Source organism: Amblyomma maculatum, chromosome 11 (assembly GCF_055883805.1).
Source record: "Amblyomma maculatum isolate TAMU_Amacu chromosome 11, ASM5588380v1, whole genome shotgun sequence".
NCBI lineage: Eukaryota > Metazoa > Arthropoda > Arachnida > Ixodida > Ixodidae > Amblyomma > Amblyomma maculatum.
This window is the reverse complement of record NC_139354.1, coordinates 9,108,989-9,127,636: the sequence shown is the minus strand read 5'-3', so window position 1 is coordinate 9,127,636 and position 18,648 is coordinate 9,108,989. Positions and strand designations below refer to the sequence as shown.

The following is an 18,648-nucleotide window of genomic DNA, read 5'->3' as shown; positions in this document are numbered from 1 at the left end:
AAGCGCCAATTCGAACGAATCAAAATTTAAATTCACTTTTGCAAATTTACAAACTTTCAAAATAAAAAAATATGATTAAAAACAACCTTAAGAGTTTGTTTTTTACTAATGATATGTGATGCGTAACAAACGCAAATAATTTAAGCAAATTATTGTCACTAGCAACAGCAGCGCTCTTTTTTTTGCAGCGGAATTCTTGTGGTGCGTGTCAATCTTCATTGGTTTTACTCAACGTGAGAATGTTGGTTTTACTGGCAGTACTTGGCAACCTCGGCTGCGTGGGCTTCTTGTGCACGATGGCACCGACGGCGCCGACATATTAATTGCTGGTCTTTAAACTGCGATAGGAGGTAAACGAGCTTGACTTTCGTGAATAGTGTGTCATCCGGCACTAGGCACATCGTGAAGTGCATTTAACCGCAGGCTTTTGAAGCCGTTATCGATGGTGCTGCGATAGCCGCCTACCCGTCGCACGCACTGGAAATGCCACCACGGCGCGACGTCAACGTCGCGCCGTACCGATGTGCACTAAATCACGACGGAAGCAGGCCTCGCTTGCTAACAGCGTCGCTACGAGCCAAGCGTTGCCAGGCTGCAGTGCCGACCCAAATACTGAAGAACCCTGCCAGCCCTACGCCGAGCTTCGTTGCGTACCGTGTCAGAGTGCTGAAGCAGCGGTCACAGATGTAGACGCCGTCTCGCGCATGCATCGCCATCGAAGCAGCGGGCTGCGAAAGCGATGAATTTGAACCACTTGGCATTCTTTAACATGTATGAAAATTCTTGAATGTGCTATATTTTATGTAAAAAAAAATTTAGAGGGGCAAGACATAGACCAAGTAATGCCACACACACAAAAATAAGCACAAGAAATGCATGAAATGAAGTTATCTTTACACTTAAGGACAAAGGGAGGAAGGGGTGAATATTCTTGGTCCTTGTGTGGTGACTAAGAAGAAACTCGCGCTAAAAATAAGATCTAGCGCATGAAAAAAAAAAAAAATAGCATGGATTCAAAATAAAATGAAAAAAAAAAATGAAAATGATGTTTACTTGCACAGCAAAGAAACGAATGCGATTGTGTATATTTTGATAAATGTATGATTGGTTTATTCTAAAAAGTTCAGAAGTTAAAAAAGTGCAAGGGATACTCATGAAAGAAAAAAACGAGAAGTAGAGCTGAAAAGAATGAGCTTCGTATGTTTTCACTTAAGAACAAAAAAAGAAGCATAAAAAGTAAAGGGAACTTACTTCCTCTTTACTTGAGGACAAACGAAGGAAGGTCATTTTTGGTATTGCCAAAGAGAGCCAGTTTAAAAATGAGCTTCCTTCTGTCAAAAGAAAGGAAAGTCTCAACAAGGTGAGTTCAAAGGAAACTTCCTTTAGTCAAAAGAAAGGAAAAGTCTATAGGAAGGCAGTTCAGGAAGCAAAAAGGAAAAACAAAGGAAGTAAAAAGGCAAATTCCATTTTCATAAGGGAAGGGGCACTTTTGAACGCGGAACGTGGCGCATATGACACGTCGAAGTCGGGTCAAAGCACTGTGCCAGTGCAGACGCGCTGATTGAAGTTTCATGAAGCGAGCAATATACGACCCTACTCCACCACTTCATCTGAAGTCTATTTGGAGCGCTTAGTATAAGCGAAAAATAAGACGGGCGTGAAAGATTTGTTTCACGTACTTGTTCTTGTTTTTGTTTGTTTGTTTGTTTTTTGCGCTTCAGGCTTCGTCAAAAATGAGCAAACTTTGCAAACAGCCCAAGTAATAGCCTTCCTGGTGAGAAGCTTGCGTTGCTCAGAGAAACCCGTGTGGGCCGGCTCCGCCTCCCACTTAGTTTGACAGAGTGCTGGAGTGTTGTATTTCTATAACTGTTCTTTGCAGTTCCATATCATCCGAAAGTCAGGTATACTTGCTCACGTGCGATACGTGTGTTGAATTTTTCGGGTAGAAACAGCGTAGGGGCATACAGGTGAGGATGACGACAAGACGGGACAAGCGCTAAATTTCAACACGGCATTTATTGCGTATCAGGGAAATACACATCTAAGTCTGAAAGGAAAATGAGGACATCCAAAATCGCAGAGAAACTGCCACAGCGAAATGTTGTAGACAATACCTCATCATGCAGTGCACGTAAGCATATCTGCGTTTGACTGTACAGTAATGTTCCCGTGTTCACTAAGGGCAGTTCTTATTGCGCAAACTTCAATAAACTTTTCTTTTTGGCACTGTTACTCTCGAACCTTCCTTGGTTGTGGGATATTTTATGCAAATATAGGTGACCATGGCTATCTATTCTTTATTTTTTTTTTCCGCTCTTTGATGCGTGATGCAACTTTCCTTCTGTGATGAAGGCTTTCAGCGACTGAAACAACATGTTTAGTGTAACCCGCCGCCTCTAAACACTCCATCTGCTTTTCTGCCGTTTCTTCCATGGCAAGTTCACATGACTTGCTGAGAGCTCTCGACAAGGATAAAATGACAATGCTTCTCTTTACCAGCTTTGAGTGTACCGAGCTGTATGAGAAATGAGGCTTGTTCTCATAAGCTCATACGCTCAGCACGCCTGATCGTTGTTAAAATGTATCTGCAGAGCTAAAAACCTAATGTTTCACGCGGGCAATCCATGCATGGATAAACGTCAGAGGGAGAAAGCATGGAATAAAGAGCCGTAATTCGAAATAAACAAGAACAGATATATCGAAAACAATTAAAATGTCATCAATGCATCGAAATTGCTTGTAAATCCTATGGTCATCCAACCGCTCAAAAAGACCCTTGTCACATCGAGCTAAAAATAAGTTGTTTAAGATGGGTGCAATGCACTGTATACCCTACGCAAACACATTTACCTGCTTATGCAGATAAAAAAGTTATTGCCGAAAGCAACAAAGGTAGACGTAAAATACGGCGATGAATACTCTGGAAAACCCGCCGCATTCATACCACAGGCATTCTGGAAGTCGACGGTTAATTTACAGCCCCGAGAACGGACAGCATGCCTTCATGCGACGTTGACTACAACAAATCTTTGATGTCAACAAAGAAGGCTGTAATATTTTTGTGGTCACTTGCACCGATGAAGTCTAAACAGCAGGAGAACCATTAGTATATAGAACGGATCATTCTTGACTAAGTAAGATCCTTCTACGCTGGTGTCAGCGTCCACGCTGTTCCCGTCGTCACGCGGTCGACGTTCTCCGTGGGACCACACTTCCCGTCGTTGCCACGTCGGGGTGCAGGATGCAGCGGCAGCAAAGAAGCCCGGAGTTGACGAACCAGCAGGCCGCGGCGAGCCAAATAGCCAGCTGCGGACAGACGGGAACGTCATCACATCGACTTTAGACAAACAAGTTCCGCATTTACCTCGGCTCTAGTGAAGAGCGTGTGGAAATCGGTCATTTTGATGACGCCTGGCTTCCAGGGCAAGTCCTGCGCGTCGCTGCAGCTGCAGTAGTATTGAGAGGGAGCTTATGGGAAAGTTGGCCGGACGGACAAAGTATATAGTTCTACTCCACACTGGGGAAAAAGGGAAAGGAAAATATTGGGATTATATGACAAGAGCTGATGATGGCAGAATGCGTGCAGTGAGCTGCACATGCAAATCCGAACTAAATTCACACATTCTTCATACACACAGCTAGACTGGAATAGAAATGTGGAGTCTTAAACATATCATGTGCCTCCTAACAGAAGAAATCTTTTTGATTCCCCTGTGCCCCTTCCACACGGTCGAATCGCCACTTTCGGGTGAGTGAATCATATTCCTTCACCAAAATCGGCAGGCGTCCTATCAGCGACGAGTGTGCATGTTGCTATCGCAATGCATAACTGCAGTACCGTCTTTGCCCCGCACTTATAACTAGCCCAGTTTTCTTGAGTGTTTAGGCAGCGACAGTCCAGATGATAAACAGTTGTTCGAATTAGTACTGAGCTCATGAGCGCTATAATACACGAATTACAAAAGTTCTCTACGGGCTTCGTGCCAACAGTATCCCAAGAATTGGTTTTGACGTGGAAGAGAAGAGCGACATTGTTATTAAAAATAGTTGGGCTCTCTTTAAGCATTTCTTTAATGAAGCAATGAGATAGGAGCACCAGTAACCTATTTCTCAAAATTGCTGGTACTCTATCCCGACTCCTTAATTGAGGTGAATTAGTCCACCTCAGTCCACGCAGAAATTCGTCTTAATTACCCAATGTTCGGGTAAATTAACAGGTTATGCTAAATCGACCCATTAATACACTCATTAATCGATTTTATCCCTAAAATTTTGTGTGGTCCAACCCCTTTTGTCCATCAGGCACCAACTGCCACATTGTGGCGTGCACCCACTGTTTGGAAGGTTTGCCTAATCTTCAAATCTGCTACCATCACTTGCTGGTCAATGACACGTGGCCTTTACGTCAAAACTTTCGACCAACCACGAAGTTTCTTGACAGAGCTAGTGGTTCCTCACTGGACGAGAATTTAAATGTTATCGAATTAAAATGTATCTGTTTTCAATAATTGACGGATTGGTGACACTAAGTACTGCTGCAATCTATACTGCTGCCTACTTTGCGGTATGAAATCGTCGGATATGGCCTCTACACTATCTCCCTGGACGAACGTTGATAAGTCGTGTATAGGTATGCGCCGTATGCCTACACTCTCCGACTGACGATTGAAAAGCAGAGGTTCGGTTAACCGCTGGATCACCCCTTTTCTCAGGGGGTAAAGCCGAGACCGAAGAGAAGTTGGGTGAATGGGCAGCTTTCCCTCTAGAGTCTGTAAATTAACTGTATGCCTTTTTTTTTCTTTACAGGCACTACGATGGCGGCAGAGGGACGTCACTATACTCGTACACTAATGAGAAATTACGTGCTTACGTTTACTGTGCGATAGACGCGGGAGTTTTAATTATCCAAGCAAGGTCATGTGGTTGCGTCGTCCCGACCCTTTCGATCAATCAAGGAACGTTGTCACAACGCGGGATTCCACCCTCGACGACATGCAGCTTAAATGCTATCACACTTCAAAAACGCAGTTCCGATGTCCCAACGCTTCCCATCACTACATCTGATTCGACGGTTATCAACCTCGAATAAAAACAGTAGACAAACCGTTACGAACAATGATAGTAGCTGCCCGAGGATAGATATAAGTTGGCCTGCTTAGATGTTCTACAGCGCCCTAATCAGGGACCACTCTCACTGTAAATAACGGTTTTGTAAGGCAGAAATGAGAGAAGAACGAAATACAGGTGTCGACCGGAAGGCACGGTTTAGTAAATTTGTATGGGGTATTTGTGGTTTCTCACTCGAGTACAGGCATCGCGCTGCTCGCTTAATCACTTCATTTGTGCCCCATTTCCCTCACATATGCATGCGTGCATACACTCCTAACCTTCATCATTACTTGAAAGACCGCCCGACACGCACACGCAGGTACGCACGCACATATACAGGTATAAATATAGAAAGGCTGATTTTGATAACCGTTTACATACTTGTATCTTAAAAACTAAGAGAGATACATCTATGTGATACGTGGAGGTTGGTTTTACAGCAAGGAAGATAGGTACATCAGATGAAGTTATGATTAGAAAATTAGTTGACTGAAATCAAGATGCGCGAGTCGACGCGTGCCTTTGGGTGCGGATCCGAGAGGAACCCCCATTCACTCCAGAACAGTCGCAATCTGTTCATTTTTGCAAGGACGTCTTAGCTTTCGATCGGCTAGCGGGAATATTCCGACATCCAACTCCCTCGAATATAAATGCATGTTTTGTCACAGGACAGACGTCAATATAAACAGAGAGAAAGAATTTATTATAACTGAGGACAGCAATTAGCAGGAGCCGCCATCAGTGCCATTTTAAGCAATTATTAAGGCGAAAGCCTAAGTTGTGCGCGAGATCTGTCATATTCCGCGAGATTCTGCGAGACGTGTTCTTGTCTAGCGTTCCTGCCATCTGCAATCCCGCACTTAAACGCGCGCAAGGAATGCCACCCGACAGGAGCGATGGTGTCCGTCCAAACTCACTCTTGCCGGGGAGTGCGTGACAGATACTGCGCCCTTCCTTTCCTGTAAACCAATTATAATTATATATAACACTGCAACGAACGCCAGTAGAGGCAAACGTCGAGAAGCAAATGATAGGAGAGGAAGGGTAGGTTTTCGCTATTTTCACTTCTTAAGAGACATCTAAGAGGCCCTCTAATTTTTTTGCCACTATACTCCCCTCGCAATTGTTCGGCGAAAACGATAAAAGCACTTTGCGTTTCCTTTTTCCCGCCACTTTTGCACTTATCAGTTTGGGGTACCGAATGAAACGTAGTCTCACTGTTTCACATTTGTCTTGCCGTAATCGCGCCGCTATTTTCAGCTGCACCTATACCGGGTAACATTGTGCGCTCATTTCTTCGCTGCCCCCATTCGTCAGATCACGTGCTCAGATAGAGGATAAATGAAAGACAAGAGATGGCCAGCATCAGACTCGACCGTTTGCAATAGAGATATTAGATGATTATTAATTACACCTGAATTTTTTTGCCACTTTCGGCGTCCGTTGTGATCAAGTTCACCGTCACGTCAAGGAGTCCCAAGCGCAACTTGGCGACTATATTAAAGCATAGATATATACGTTACTGTAGCTCTGGAGCGCGCGAAAAACCGTGCCAGGCCAGAAGCTGGGCTAGTGTATGAAGTCGACGTACCTCGCTTAACATAACACAAGGTTCCTGACGTTCTGCGAAAACAACTTCGCCAAGTTTATGCCCATGTCCTAAGGTGCATCGCATGGCGAGTTTTTGTTGAGATTATTGAATGACCTGCCGATACGTCATAAATCCAAACACGGTGAAGAGGCTATGCACTGATTAGACGGAGAAGGTACGCCCTTCATGAAATATATAGAGCACAATCGAGCTTCGCTTCTTATTCACTCCATATGGGACTCTGTGTGAATCTCTAGCGTTCCAAATCTCTCGAAGATGGATATTAACACACCTTCACTCTTCTGTAGACACTATACAAAAGTGCATCCTGATATAGGACAAAACTATATGCTTATAGGAGAAAACCTCCCGAATTGCTTTTGACAAATGCGTGCTAGCTCACCTGACCAGAGTCTCTCGTTCCAGCGAGTTGCATAGGCTGGCCTGTCCCACTGTCAGCAGGACGGCAGACGTGAGCACGAGCAGCGAAAAGATGCAAGTGATGAACAGAGCAGGTGGCACCATCTTCCACGGGCTGCTCCTTCTGCTGAAAGGGCACCAGTCATAGATCACCATGTCAGAGAACTTCATCCGCATTGATTGAGCGGCTGTATACACTTGTGTGTTGTACCACTTGATTGCATAAACTTGAAGAGTTCACGCGAATCTGAACATGTTTCATGTACGTTCTGCCATTATCACCCCGCCTATGCACGTCATCTGGAGGACAAACAAAGGTATCTCCGAACAGTCTGTGATTAGCACTAGCTACTCCTACCTTGAAACTTTTTGCAGTCATATACGTTGCCGCCCTTTTCTGTTTATTTTCTGCTGTATAACGCTTAGTCGCTCTGAGTGACGTAGGTCGCTCCGTTGCCCTCAATTTTATCCCAAGCACTCTTGTTAGACTACAAGTTCTTGTCCCATATTGCAGGAAGCACGCTATAGGTATGCAGCAATATTCCCTTTCTTAAGAATATAGTAACGCGTTCTTTATACAGTCAGTCGAAGTTAGCACGTGGATGACCAACGCGACTATAATACAACGTTATACCATAATTATAGCACACGGAGTGATTATTGCATGCTATTCCATCATTTTGCGCTTCATTGCGTCACCCTAACCTTGGCTGTTAACTTCGAGTGGATAATTAAAGACAGTGGTCTTGCATGTTTTGAACTGCGTACAAATTAACGAATGTGAGATTAGCAGCCTTGGCGTGACACTGTTCTCGTCTTCCAAATATACCGCGCCTGTCAGCAACTCGCATTCATCAGTTACGGATGGATATACAGGGCCGTCCGATTCTAGCTATAACGCAGTCGCTGCTTTCAAAGCAACATTGCATCCGATCTGGCCAAGCAATAAAGCTAGGCGGCAGGCTATGCGAAGCACCCCCACCTCCGGTGCCTGTGAGCATATATTGTTTTCGATGTGCGCCTGCGTCGGATGCAACATTGCTTTAAAAGCAGCGACCGTGTTATAGCTATAAAAGTTGATCACCCTGTGCATTGATGTTCCATACCATTTATCTTTTTAGTAGACTCTAAAATAAACACTTGCGGTGCATATTCGCTGAAGCGCATTTAAATCTGCGCCTGTCTAAAAGAGATGAACTGTTTCGGTCCTTAATGTTTCCCGAAACTCCCTGAAATTTCCCTTTTCGCAAACTTGGCTTATATATTCCTTGAAGAACAAAAAGGTCCCGCACACAAAGCTACTGGACAGCTAGGTACCGCATAATCTTGATCATTGAAATTCATCTGATTCTAACAGGCGCTTCGGTGAGGTATAGACACCGCGGCGGTCCTTTATTTCCAACTCCACTTAATCCCAACATGTTTTCGATATTCCATAGAGATCCATTGTTGATTTCGCATTCCGAATTCGATTGGTCTTCTGGCATTGTTCAGTGCTGTTGAGTGACAATGCTGCAGCTTTCAAGCGTATGTGAAAAGCAACCGCAGCACTCGCTCATTGGTGACCAGACCTCAGCATCGGTCGCATGACGCAGCCAGTGGACATACAGCTCATACAGTACATGTGGCAATGGCTATACCGTCGACAGCGTGACCTGTTGCCTTGTGCTTTACGATTTGTCCACTGGCTGCTTTAGGCTAAAGCTACCGTCATGTGTCGCCAAATGAAAAGAAAAAATACATCCTTGTAGAATACAGCCCCTGTTCTCTGTTTCCGCTCCGAAAATGACCTCGATGAAGCCATGTTTTGGGCAGCCTATATAATGGAACACCCAGATCTACCTGACCAAGACGGACTGCGACTACATATTCCATCGAGTTTAACGATAGAGGCGGTGTCTAGGGACGGAGCAAGTCGCATTCCTTCCTTCAGTGTGAGTGACAAAATCTTAATGGCAAACCCGTATGATCATAATTTACATGCGACCATAAATAATTTTCTCACAAATCCACGCCCTGGTTTTTGAGCTGTGCAGATTGTGCTATGCCTGATACGGCGTTGTTGGAACGGAAACTCTCATACTCGTCTCGTAACGAGTATGCATGTCGTAATTTACTGTTACAAAGAACTGCGGCACCATTGTTGCAATACAGTATTTGAACGTAAGTGCTGTATGGTGTTTACACTTTAGAAGTAATACCAATTGCAAACACATGCCATTACATACAAGGCTTCTTTGTGCTTAACGAAGTAGTTGTAATGGTTGAATTTCTTATTATAGTAATGAACTAACTGCAATGGAGTGCATAGCGTGATCTGCTGCAACGATTTCCAGAGGTCATTATAACTTTCGTGGCGATCCACGCCCTTTTAACACCATTCGGCCTTTATTTGTATCACTCGATTGTTTAAGTGTTGACTTTCGCACCAGTGCAGTGTAAGGTCAGAATAACTATGGCGACTAATGGACATTGACAAGGCAGCGGCTACGGACGTGTCCCAAAAACCTGGACAAGCGCAGTTTTTCAGGGGAAAGTCGGGACATATCTCATTGGTATATATACGTTGAAACATATTTTACAATATTTCATAGTTGCGGCACTAAGTGATCTCCAAAAAAATTTGACTTCAGAGATAGAAGAGACTAATGCAGCAAATCCAAATAAAAGTGCATTGAGAATGACAAGCAATTAACGCAGCATATTTCGTCGCCAAAACAGCATAATGCCGACCCTGTGGGATATACGGTTTCTTATATGTATATGAGGGATAAAAGTCACATTTACTCCTCCATCGTCCGCTGTGCGGTATCTATAGACTGATGCGCTTTCATTCGAGAAACAGCTGAGTTTACTGTATGCAAGATTTAAAACGAATTATCCACGCCAAGTGTTAACGTTTTCACTCAGCCTCTACAACCTCACTTTGTTCAATACAATCAAAGTAATAAGAACAATACTTATGCTTACACGACATCCATGTCTTCTACCTTTCGCGAAAAGGAGCAGAAGATCCACAGCCACAGGAACGCATATATGAAGGACGACACATTCGTAAAGAGGCAGAAGTCGCACGTTTTCTTGCTGCCCCACGAGCTGTCCGCGTGGTCGACGACGAAGTATAACGGGCGTGATGGGTCCTGCAGTGCTGCAATTGTAGCGTTGGTGACGTCACTTTGGTGTTTCAGCTCCACACTGACGTTGGCGAAGAGCGGGCAATACACTTCGAAATTCTTGAGCACCATTCCGAAGGCCAGGATGCCGGCTAGCGAGCACAGGAAAGCGCCCATAAAGAGGGCGATGTGAATTCTCTGCCACTGGTGCACGCGCTTCTGGTGCCGCATCAAGTCATTCTTGTCGTGCTCCGGGTCGCCTCCGGTGAACACTGGCGTACTCCTGGTCTGTGGCACAAGCTTGCTGGAGTCGCAGCTTTCGCGCGGACGCCTCTTATGTTTCCTACCCATGACTCCCGGGCCAGTTGAAAGAGGATCGAATTAACGGGTGTTTCTGGCGCTGACCTTATCCGTGCAAGTCTCTGTTTCACAAGATCATGTCGTACGTTGACGGGCCGATCGGTGTAGCTTGTACAGTGCAGTATTCGGCACGGGGCAAATCGGTGCAGCTGATGGACCGACTTGAGCCTGACACCTGCAGTGCTTACAAATATACGCATAAGTAGCAAGCCGCCTTTAAGAAGTCACGCCGAGTTGTGAGCTCGCGAGGTGAAGTGCATGCCTCTGACTGCCCCCTTCTTTACTGAGTGTTCCCCCTTTCTTTCTCATACGAGCCTAACTCCGCGTCGTCACGTGGTCGACTGAGCTCCAATAGAGGGCAAGGTCGGGGCGCCGACGTCATGATTGCGCCCATGGAAGAACCCGGTCGGCTGAGAGACCGTTACGGTGCTCTCGCGCACCCTGCCATGCAATTAAATGCTTGTGCACGGCCACGCGTGATTGTTCGGCCATTATTGAAAAGCGCGCCTGCGGGACGTCGGATTGCTCTGATATTGAACAGAAGTGCATCGTTATGTGTCTGGAGGATACGTACAAAAACAAAGCAAGCATATCATGCATCCGAGAGCCCATTGCAAGTCCTGTTGACCGGCCTTCGGCGCCGTGTTTATATTGGAGCCTGTACAGCAGTCTGCTATACAGTTGTAGCAATACCTAGACACCGGCTTGCGAAGCGTTAGAATGCTGCGCTGGCTTCGTCTCACTTCTTTACATTTCGCAACTAACAAGCTTTTTTGAAAGCGTGCCCCTATGCGTGTCCTTGTGCACTCCTGCAATGCCTACTGCGCTTCCCCTCTCACTTGCATGTCTGTTCTTAGGTTTAAAAATGGCGCCCCCCTCTCACCTACACCGCATCGTCGCACCTTCTTCTTCGCTCCTCCGTGGGGAAGGAGCTAATTTTACGAGCCAAAAAAGTAAATTGTATAATGCCCGAGGCGTCAATCGGCGGTCCCCATCTGGAAGTGTCGGTAAGCTTGTTTTAACTGCTCGCGATCCGCCATGCAAGCCAAGCCGAGACGTCAACAAACACGAAGGTGGAACGAAGGTAGAGCAAGAACGAAAAATGGTGGAGGGGAACCCAAGCAAGAATAGAGTATTTGTGCGGGCGCACCGACTGCAAGAATGGAGTTCATGGAGGACAAAAACGTGTGCGTGAGAGAGAAAGAGACGTTACTCCTTGCCACAAGCTGACAGATGTTCCCGCTTCGTGGGTGATTCACGGATAGCTTCGCGGCACAATTTCTCGCACGCAATCCGGGCACTATTTGTGGAGGGAAGGTTTTGATAGCGCGCATTTTTGCTCTTAAATAGGAACTGGGCCGCGATCAAGGCTTTAAAACCAGAGGCGCTACACGAGCTCTGCTCACATAATTATGTAATCTTTTTAAGCAGCAGCCCTTTCCTCCCGTTCGCAGAAACAATCACACAAGATGACATATGTTTTCTGCGTATATATTCGCGTAGCAATCTAATAAATCGTATTACCGCGGTAGTGTTAAAGGCCCCTTTTTCTAGAAGATCCCGTATCAGCGTTGTGAGCGAAAAATCACGAGCATATGCCTCATCTCATGAGCAGGTGAGATAAGAATCGAACCCATCGGTGCCTCGGGATTAAGACGCGCTGCCCTTAAGGCCACGCAGGTATGGTCATAAGCGAGGCTTTTATATATCTATGTTGGGTGGTCTTGCACATATGGTAACCTGATTGTTCGATTCTGTGTTGGATGTGGTCGGCCACCCTGAGCTTGAAAGTGTGTGTTGGCAACCTGGAGCACGAGGGTGCGCGCCTCTTGGAAAAGGGCTCAAGATGTGATTGATGGCACCCCGCGAGCATTGTCCTAAATAAATCCTAAACTGCACTGCAATCGGCCAGGGACGCAATAAAGCAACCGCCATGGCGAATTCAAAGCGGCCGCTGATTGCGACGCTAGTCCAGTTCAACGCCGTACCGGATCGTTGGTAAAGTGTCGAGGCGTTCTTCAACGCGGACATCGTGACGGACGACGTGCAGAATATATGTAAGTTCTGATTTCACCATCACACTCCGAAAAGTACGCCCGCCAGCGAAGCCTAATGGCGCCATGAAATCCGGAAGATGAAACGTATATCTGAATCCAGAACCACAATTTATTTGAATCAGCGGTCGACTATTTGCGACACTGCACTGTCAGGGAAGGTCTTCGCCCTTGTTAACGGAAGATGAAGGCCACCGCGAAGGCTCCTGAGCCAAAGAACATTCAAGAACTCCGTCCATTCTGGGGCCTCATCACCTACTATCGAAGTTTCTTACCGAAGGCATCCAAAGCGCTGTCTCCACTGAACCACTTGCTAAAGAGGGATGCTCGATGGAGGAGGGGAAGAGAGGAGGCCAAGACATTCAATCTTATCAAGGAGACACTACCAAACTACAATCTTCTTGTTCACTATACGACCCATAGAAGGAACTCACTTTGAAGTATGATTATTTATTTATTTTCATAATCATCAGAAGCAGCAGCCAGACTATACCCACTGCAGGGCGAAGGCCTCTCCTATATTTCTCCATTTAACCCGGTTTTGTGCTAGCTGCATCCACTTGACCTCTGCGAACTTCTTAACCTCATCCGCCCACCTAATTTTCTGCCGCCCACTGCTACGCTTTCCTTCCCAAAGCGACCATCGGTTATCCTCTCTTCGCACTACATGTCCTGCCCATGCCCATTTCTTCTTAATTTGCACTAGAATGTCGGTAACTTGAGTTATTTCTCTGGCCCACTCTGCATGCTTCCTATCTCTTAATGTTACCCCTACCATTTTTTGTTCCATAGCCCTCTGGGTTGTCCTCAACTTAAGTAGAACCCTCTTGATTAGCCTCCACGTTTCAGCCCCATAGGTGAGTACAGGTAAGATGCAACTGTTGTATACTTTCCTGTTGAGCGATACCGGTAAGCTGCTAGTTATAATCTGCGAGTGCTTGCCAAATGCGCCCCATCCCAATCTTATTCTTCTTGTTATTTCCTTTCATGGTCCGGATCTGTGGTTACTACCTGTCCTAAGTAGACATATTCGCCTACTACTTCCAGTACTTCGCTACCTAATGTAAACTGCTGTTCCTTCCCGAGGCTGTTGAACATTACCTTAGTCTTCTGCATATTGATTTTCAAGCCTACCTTTCTACTTTTCCTGTCTAGGTCATCAATCATTATCAGTCAAGCTGCTTAGGGACAGGGGAGGCCTTGGTATCTCCGACCTGGGCATCGTAGCCTCCGCCTTGCACATCAGGTGGACTCAAGTGGCACTGAACTCGGACATGCCTCCAACTCGAAGCCTGACTTCGTTTTTTCTGAGTACTCGACTCCGCCTCTTCGCCCAGAGCACATATTCTCATTGCATGCCACGGTCTGGCTCTCCATCCTCCTTTTATGCTCAGGTAGCTACTTGCCTTGAGAGTCTCCGTAAGGCGGAGGCGGACATTGATGTAGTTTAGGTTCCCCTCAAGAAATTGGTTAGACTTCTGACTCCAAGTCTCCCTCCTCAGCTCCGCCAGTATAATCTTGTCAATGTTAGGCCCAGCTGGCGGTACATCACAGCGGACTTTTTGGAAGCAAGCAGAGCGTCCTTTATGTACCACTTCGGGTCAGCTTGCGACCAACTTGTCCTGTTTGTAGTGTTAGAGAGGACACTGCACATATTCTCGCAGTGCCTTTTTCCTGAAGCGTTTCTCCGTCGTGTAGCTGACCTCTTCCAGCTTCCTGGTATACCGTACCAGACTGTGTGATACCTGAATCCGCTGCCAGGCGCAGCCGTTAACCAATTCGTCCTCCTGCTCGTGGAGTGCGCGTACCAAGTATGGCTGGCACACTGCGCGGCCGCATACATCAGCAGGGCTCCGGGCCTCTATGAAGTGCAAAAGTACGGAAGAAGGTCTCGTTCTACTTGCTGCGGGAAAGTCGCATTCTTGGCGAGCGGAGGTTCTCGAAGATTTAGTGTCGGTCGTCTGTGATTTTCTCGTTTAAGGGTGAAGCACTCTCAGTGTCGCTATGACTTCATTGCAGGGAATGGTTGTCCTTGATGACACCTGCTGCGTAGTCATGAAGGTCCACCTCATTGGTTCAATGCCACGATGGTGCTGCAGACCATTGACAAGACAGTGGTTCAGTCACACTGCCTAAGGCACGAGCGGGACGCGAGATTCGGCAGACCGATAACTTTGAGCGAACTCTCTCCACTTTTCGAATTTTTAAAATCAACTTGATGATTTCCTGAGTGCATATGTGTTTAGTGGAGAGAGGGTTTATCGTCTGTCAAAGTTGGAGGGTGAGTTGTGCGCAGCCACGAACCAATCACGCTAACGTTCGTGCCGATTGGACATTATCGCAATTAGGGCTGCACCTCGAAGGCTTAAAACGAAGCCCGGGAGATGCATTCTGTCGTTCTGGACTAGGTTAGATTAAGGCCCCTTGATACTTTGAAAGTTACGCCAACGATTGAACTTTGCCGCCGCCGCGCTACCTCCTCGCCTCCTCCTCGCCCCTTGCGCGCCCCTTCGCTGAAGGCCGGCTCTCCGCCCGATTTCCTGAGCGACGATTGGTCTCCCTGCCGTTGCCATTGGAAACCGACGCGCGTCCGGCGTTTTCCTTGTGTTTTCTTTTTCCTTCGCGCCATTTTTCTCCTAGTCTCGGCGAGCGAATATTGCGCGCTGTGCTTTTATTGCAGCGTGCAAGCTCTATGCCGTGCTGTTGCGCGTATAACTGCAGCAAGCGACCTGAAGATGGTTATGCGGTATTCATGATATCTCAAGGCAAGCGTGACGGCTTGCGCACGAGTCAATGGATTCACAAGATTAGTCGAAAGACGTTTATTCCTAGAAACAACAGAGTTGTTTGCGACGTCGAGTGCCTTTCTCACTCCCCGTAATAACGCGTCACCTGACGCTGCGTTTTTTATTCCTGCTTGCTGCTCAATATTTTTGCGGCGGCAGCATGTTCATTGTATAAAAATAAGGTTGTCCTCTGCAGCATGCTGAATATTCTGCGAGGCTCCAAGGCTCCATCATTTAACACGCTTCGACTTCTGTACAGTCAGAAATAGGGCGCTATAATCTGCTTTTTGCTGTCAGAAATAACTGGAGAATTACAGTCTCTCGATTGCATTTGTCGCGATTATGCTAGGATCCCTGGCCTCCTTCACTAAAAATCAAAATTCGGGCTTGTAGAGGAGCTAGCCTTTCCAGCTTTTACTTGTAGTGTGCGTCGGTTACTCAGGAGCAATGAATGCTGGCCCTGAAAAACTCTGGCAAGTAAACCCGAGGTATTGCGGGTAATCTGCACTAGATAGGTTGTATGGCATTTTTTTTTTTCAATTCTTGAATGTGTCTTGCCATGCTTCGACGCACGCGTGGGTTAAAAAATATGCGTTCGTTTTATCAGGGATACGGCCAATGTGCAGGAGGTGTTCATATGATCACACACGCTTCACTTTGACCATGACTACAAGGCGTTGGCATGTTACCTTCGCTTTGAAAGCTGGAGCTCTAAAAGCGCGATTCCGCGTATTGATTTATTGCGAGAAAAGTTATCCCATCGATGTCAAATCAGCCGAAATCATTGCATCAATTTTCTGTATTTACGAAACTTAAACAATCAATAATGATTATAGTTATTATGTAAAAATAGGGGAACATTTTGCGAGCAACAATTCTTAACACTGTAACATATTACTCATTTCAATTGTATGCAAAATTTTTTTTTTCACCTAGCCTGAGTAATTATCTCATCGCTCTATGTTCTAGCTACATTTCACTGAAGACCAGTTTGAGCCGCAAATATTACACGAACTCGAAAAAAAAAAAACAGACCAAACGCAGTTCCATCAATTTCCTCTCACCGACCTCTCCTGTGAAGTAAAGGAAGCCTCCTTGACAGAGACATGAACCTCGCGCTGATAGTAGTCAGTTATTTCTGTGGCTTGCTCTTTTCCCACCTCTATTTATGAGAAAACAAGAAAGTATAAGAATTAAAAGTCAATGTATAGTTGTCTCGTCAGATATTATGAGATAATAGAGATATGACTGACAACGTAAGTCAATGAAAATTGAAGTATATCAATGGGTCATGGGACTGCATCAGATTAAATAGTGATGGTTATGAATAGTGATAGGTAACGATGGTGACTGTTACGGATAATAATAGTAAATTATAGTAATAGGCCCGGATAGTGAGGTGATAGTGTTCGTTGCGGATAGTGACAGTTACGATAGGTCTCTGGCATTAGTAGATATAGTGATAGATAGGATAGCGACAGTTAATGAATTGGCAGTTATATGCTTTCTCATTTCCGCACGTTCAAGACCTATGTGCACCTTGTAATTTTTTTATTTGATTGTTGCGTTCAATGAAATCAAGCTCTTTTACACAGCGCATGAGACCACAGCATGCTTGCCCCAGAACTTCAGTGTATCGGCAATAGGGCCCACCACTCCTCCCAGTGTACCCTGCTGTCTTTTAACCACACGCGAAGTCAGTGAGGGGCCACGTACTCATAAAATTATTTAATTCCTCCATCAGCATCATATCAAGACTGCTGTGGCAAACCTGTTCCTTGCCTCGAAGCAGCAAGGAACAGCTCAAAATTTGATTTTATACAAAATTAACTAATGAACGCAGATTATCGCGGATCGCTAACTAGCACAGTGCCATTACACTTGGCCTAAGCTTTCCAACGGTATACGGTTCGGTGTTGCAGCTAAAATTTAGATTTTAATTACAATTTACTAAATATCAATTAATTTGGCCCAGTAATTGATTGAAATACATGTACAATTAACCAATAATCCAATCTCATGGTTGATCACGTGACATATACTATGCTTAGAGAGATAGCTTGACAGTAGCGAAATAGACTAAGTCCTGCTTTAACCTTCTCTAATCTTGAAGTTCAAAGCACCAGCCTGGATCGTTTTCTGAAGTTTTACCACGGTGACAGATTTCACGCTCTAAAAAAAACAAACAAAGTCAGAGGCAGTACTAGATTAAGTGCACAAAGTAAAACCTTATCATGAGACTTAAAAAGTGTCTGTAGCACAGAACTCGCCTGAAAGCTTTGTTTATCAGTATTCCCCATTCAAACAGTTCTAAGAAGAAACCAATCAATTCATGAACTTTACTATCGGGATTCTCAATGCTTTTCTCGCAATTTTTCAAAAATTTTGTGCACTCCTGGAGCGCAGACCTGGCCCAAAAGCTCGCGCTTCACTCACTGCTGCGGCCGGCCGGCGGGCGTCAGGGGGAAAAAGCGTGTCGTGCGCAGCGCTCGCCGCCGCCGCGCGAGGAGAATCGAGGAGGAAAGCGCGGCGCGGAGGAGAGTGTCGCTACTTTCAAATTATCAAGGGATTTTAGGTTAGATGCTCTGCACCTTCGGCTATGCCGAGGAGGGAATATTTCCCTGCTAGTCAGTTCCACTCGTATCTGATGTAAATTTGGATTGTTAATATCCTTTGCATGAAGTTTCAGTTCTTCCTTCTCACGTTTTCGCTATGCCTTCTCAGACGAGGTGCCTCTGGCGCAAGGAGCCTCCGCAACATCATATACCGCCTCTAACGGCGCACACAGTGTGCAAGTTTAAAAGAACCTACGTCGGATCCCCGCTCCCTTGATCCTTTCATATGACTTGAAGCGAGTAGTTTTATAAATCAAAATTTAGTTTTTTGCTTGCATCGGAGACCTATATGGAGACCAGGCAACTGCTTAACGTTAAGGATCCCAACGCTCTTCGCGGCAGCGTTTCCACTGCTGTTTGAGTAAGCTCTTCATCTGTTGACTGTACGGTGAGCGCACATTCAGCAGAGGGAGCCATGGTTGGCCTTAATTCATCTTCGAGTATACCGGCTGTCCCACTTAAATGTAACACAACTTAAAATGCGATGTCCCAAGCTAGTCATAGTGAAACCAACTGATCGAGAGCTGCGGAGAGTAGCCTATCTTGCATATTCCGAAGTACTTTGTTCATCCGTCAAAACGGGCAATTATTATTACATTA

General features: G+C 45.7%; 1 protein-coding gene across 1 annotated transcript; it reads right to left on the bottom strand.

Annotated features, from left to right (window-relative positions):
• Positions 1 to 2,939: 2,939 nt before the first annotated feature.
• On the bottom strand, positions 2,940 to 10,584 carry LOC146172809 (transmembrane protein 179B-like). Its single transcript, XM_084584399.1, has 4 exons — positions 10,091 to 10,584; positions 7,104 to 7,244; positions 3,365 to 3,446; positions 2,940 to 3,306 (listed from the first exon to the last, which is right to left on the bottom strand). The coding sequence occupies exons 1-4, from the start codon at positions 10,582 to 10,584 to the stop codon at positions 3,181 to 3,183; spliced, it is 843 nt and encodes a 280-aa protein (XP_084440525.1). The 3' UTR covers positions 2,940 to 3,180.
• Between the last annotated feature and the right edge of the window lie 8,064 nt (positions 10,585 to 18,648).

Coding starts and splice junctions, on each gene's coding strand:
- LOC146172809 (XM_084584399.1), bottom strand. CDS start 10,584: ATGGGTAGGAAACATAAGAGGCGTCCGCGCGAAAGCTGCGACTCCAGC. Junction 7,245..10,090: donor GTAGAAGACATGGATGTCGT/GTAAGCATAAGT, acceptor CCCTTTCAGCAG/AAGGAGCAGCCCGTGGAAGA. Junction 3,447..7,103: donor GAACGAGAGACTCTGGTCAG/GTGAGCTAGCAC, acceptor ATACTACTGCAG/CTGCAGCGACGCGCAGGACT.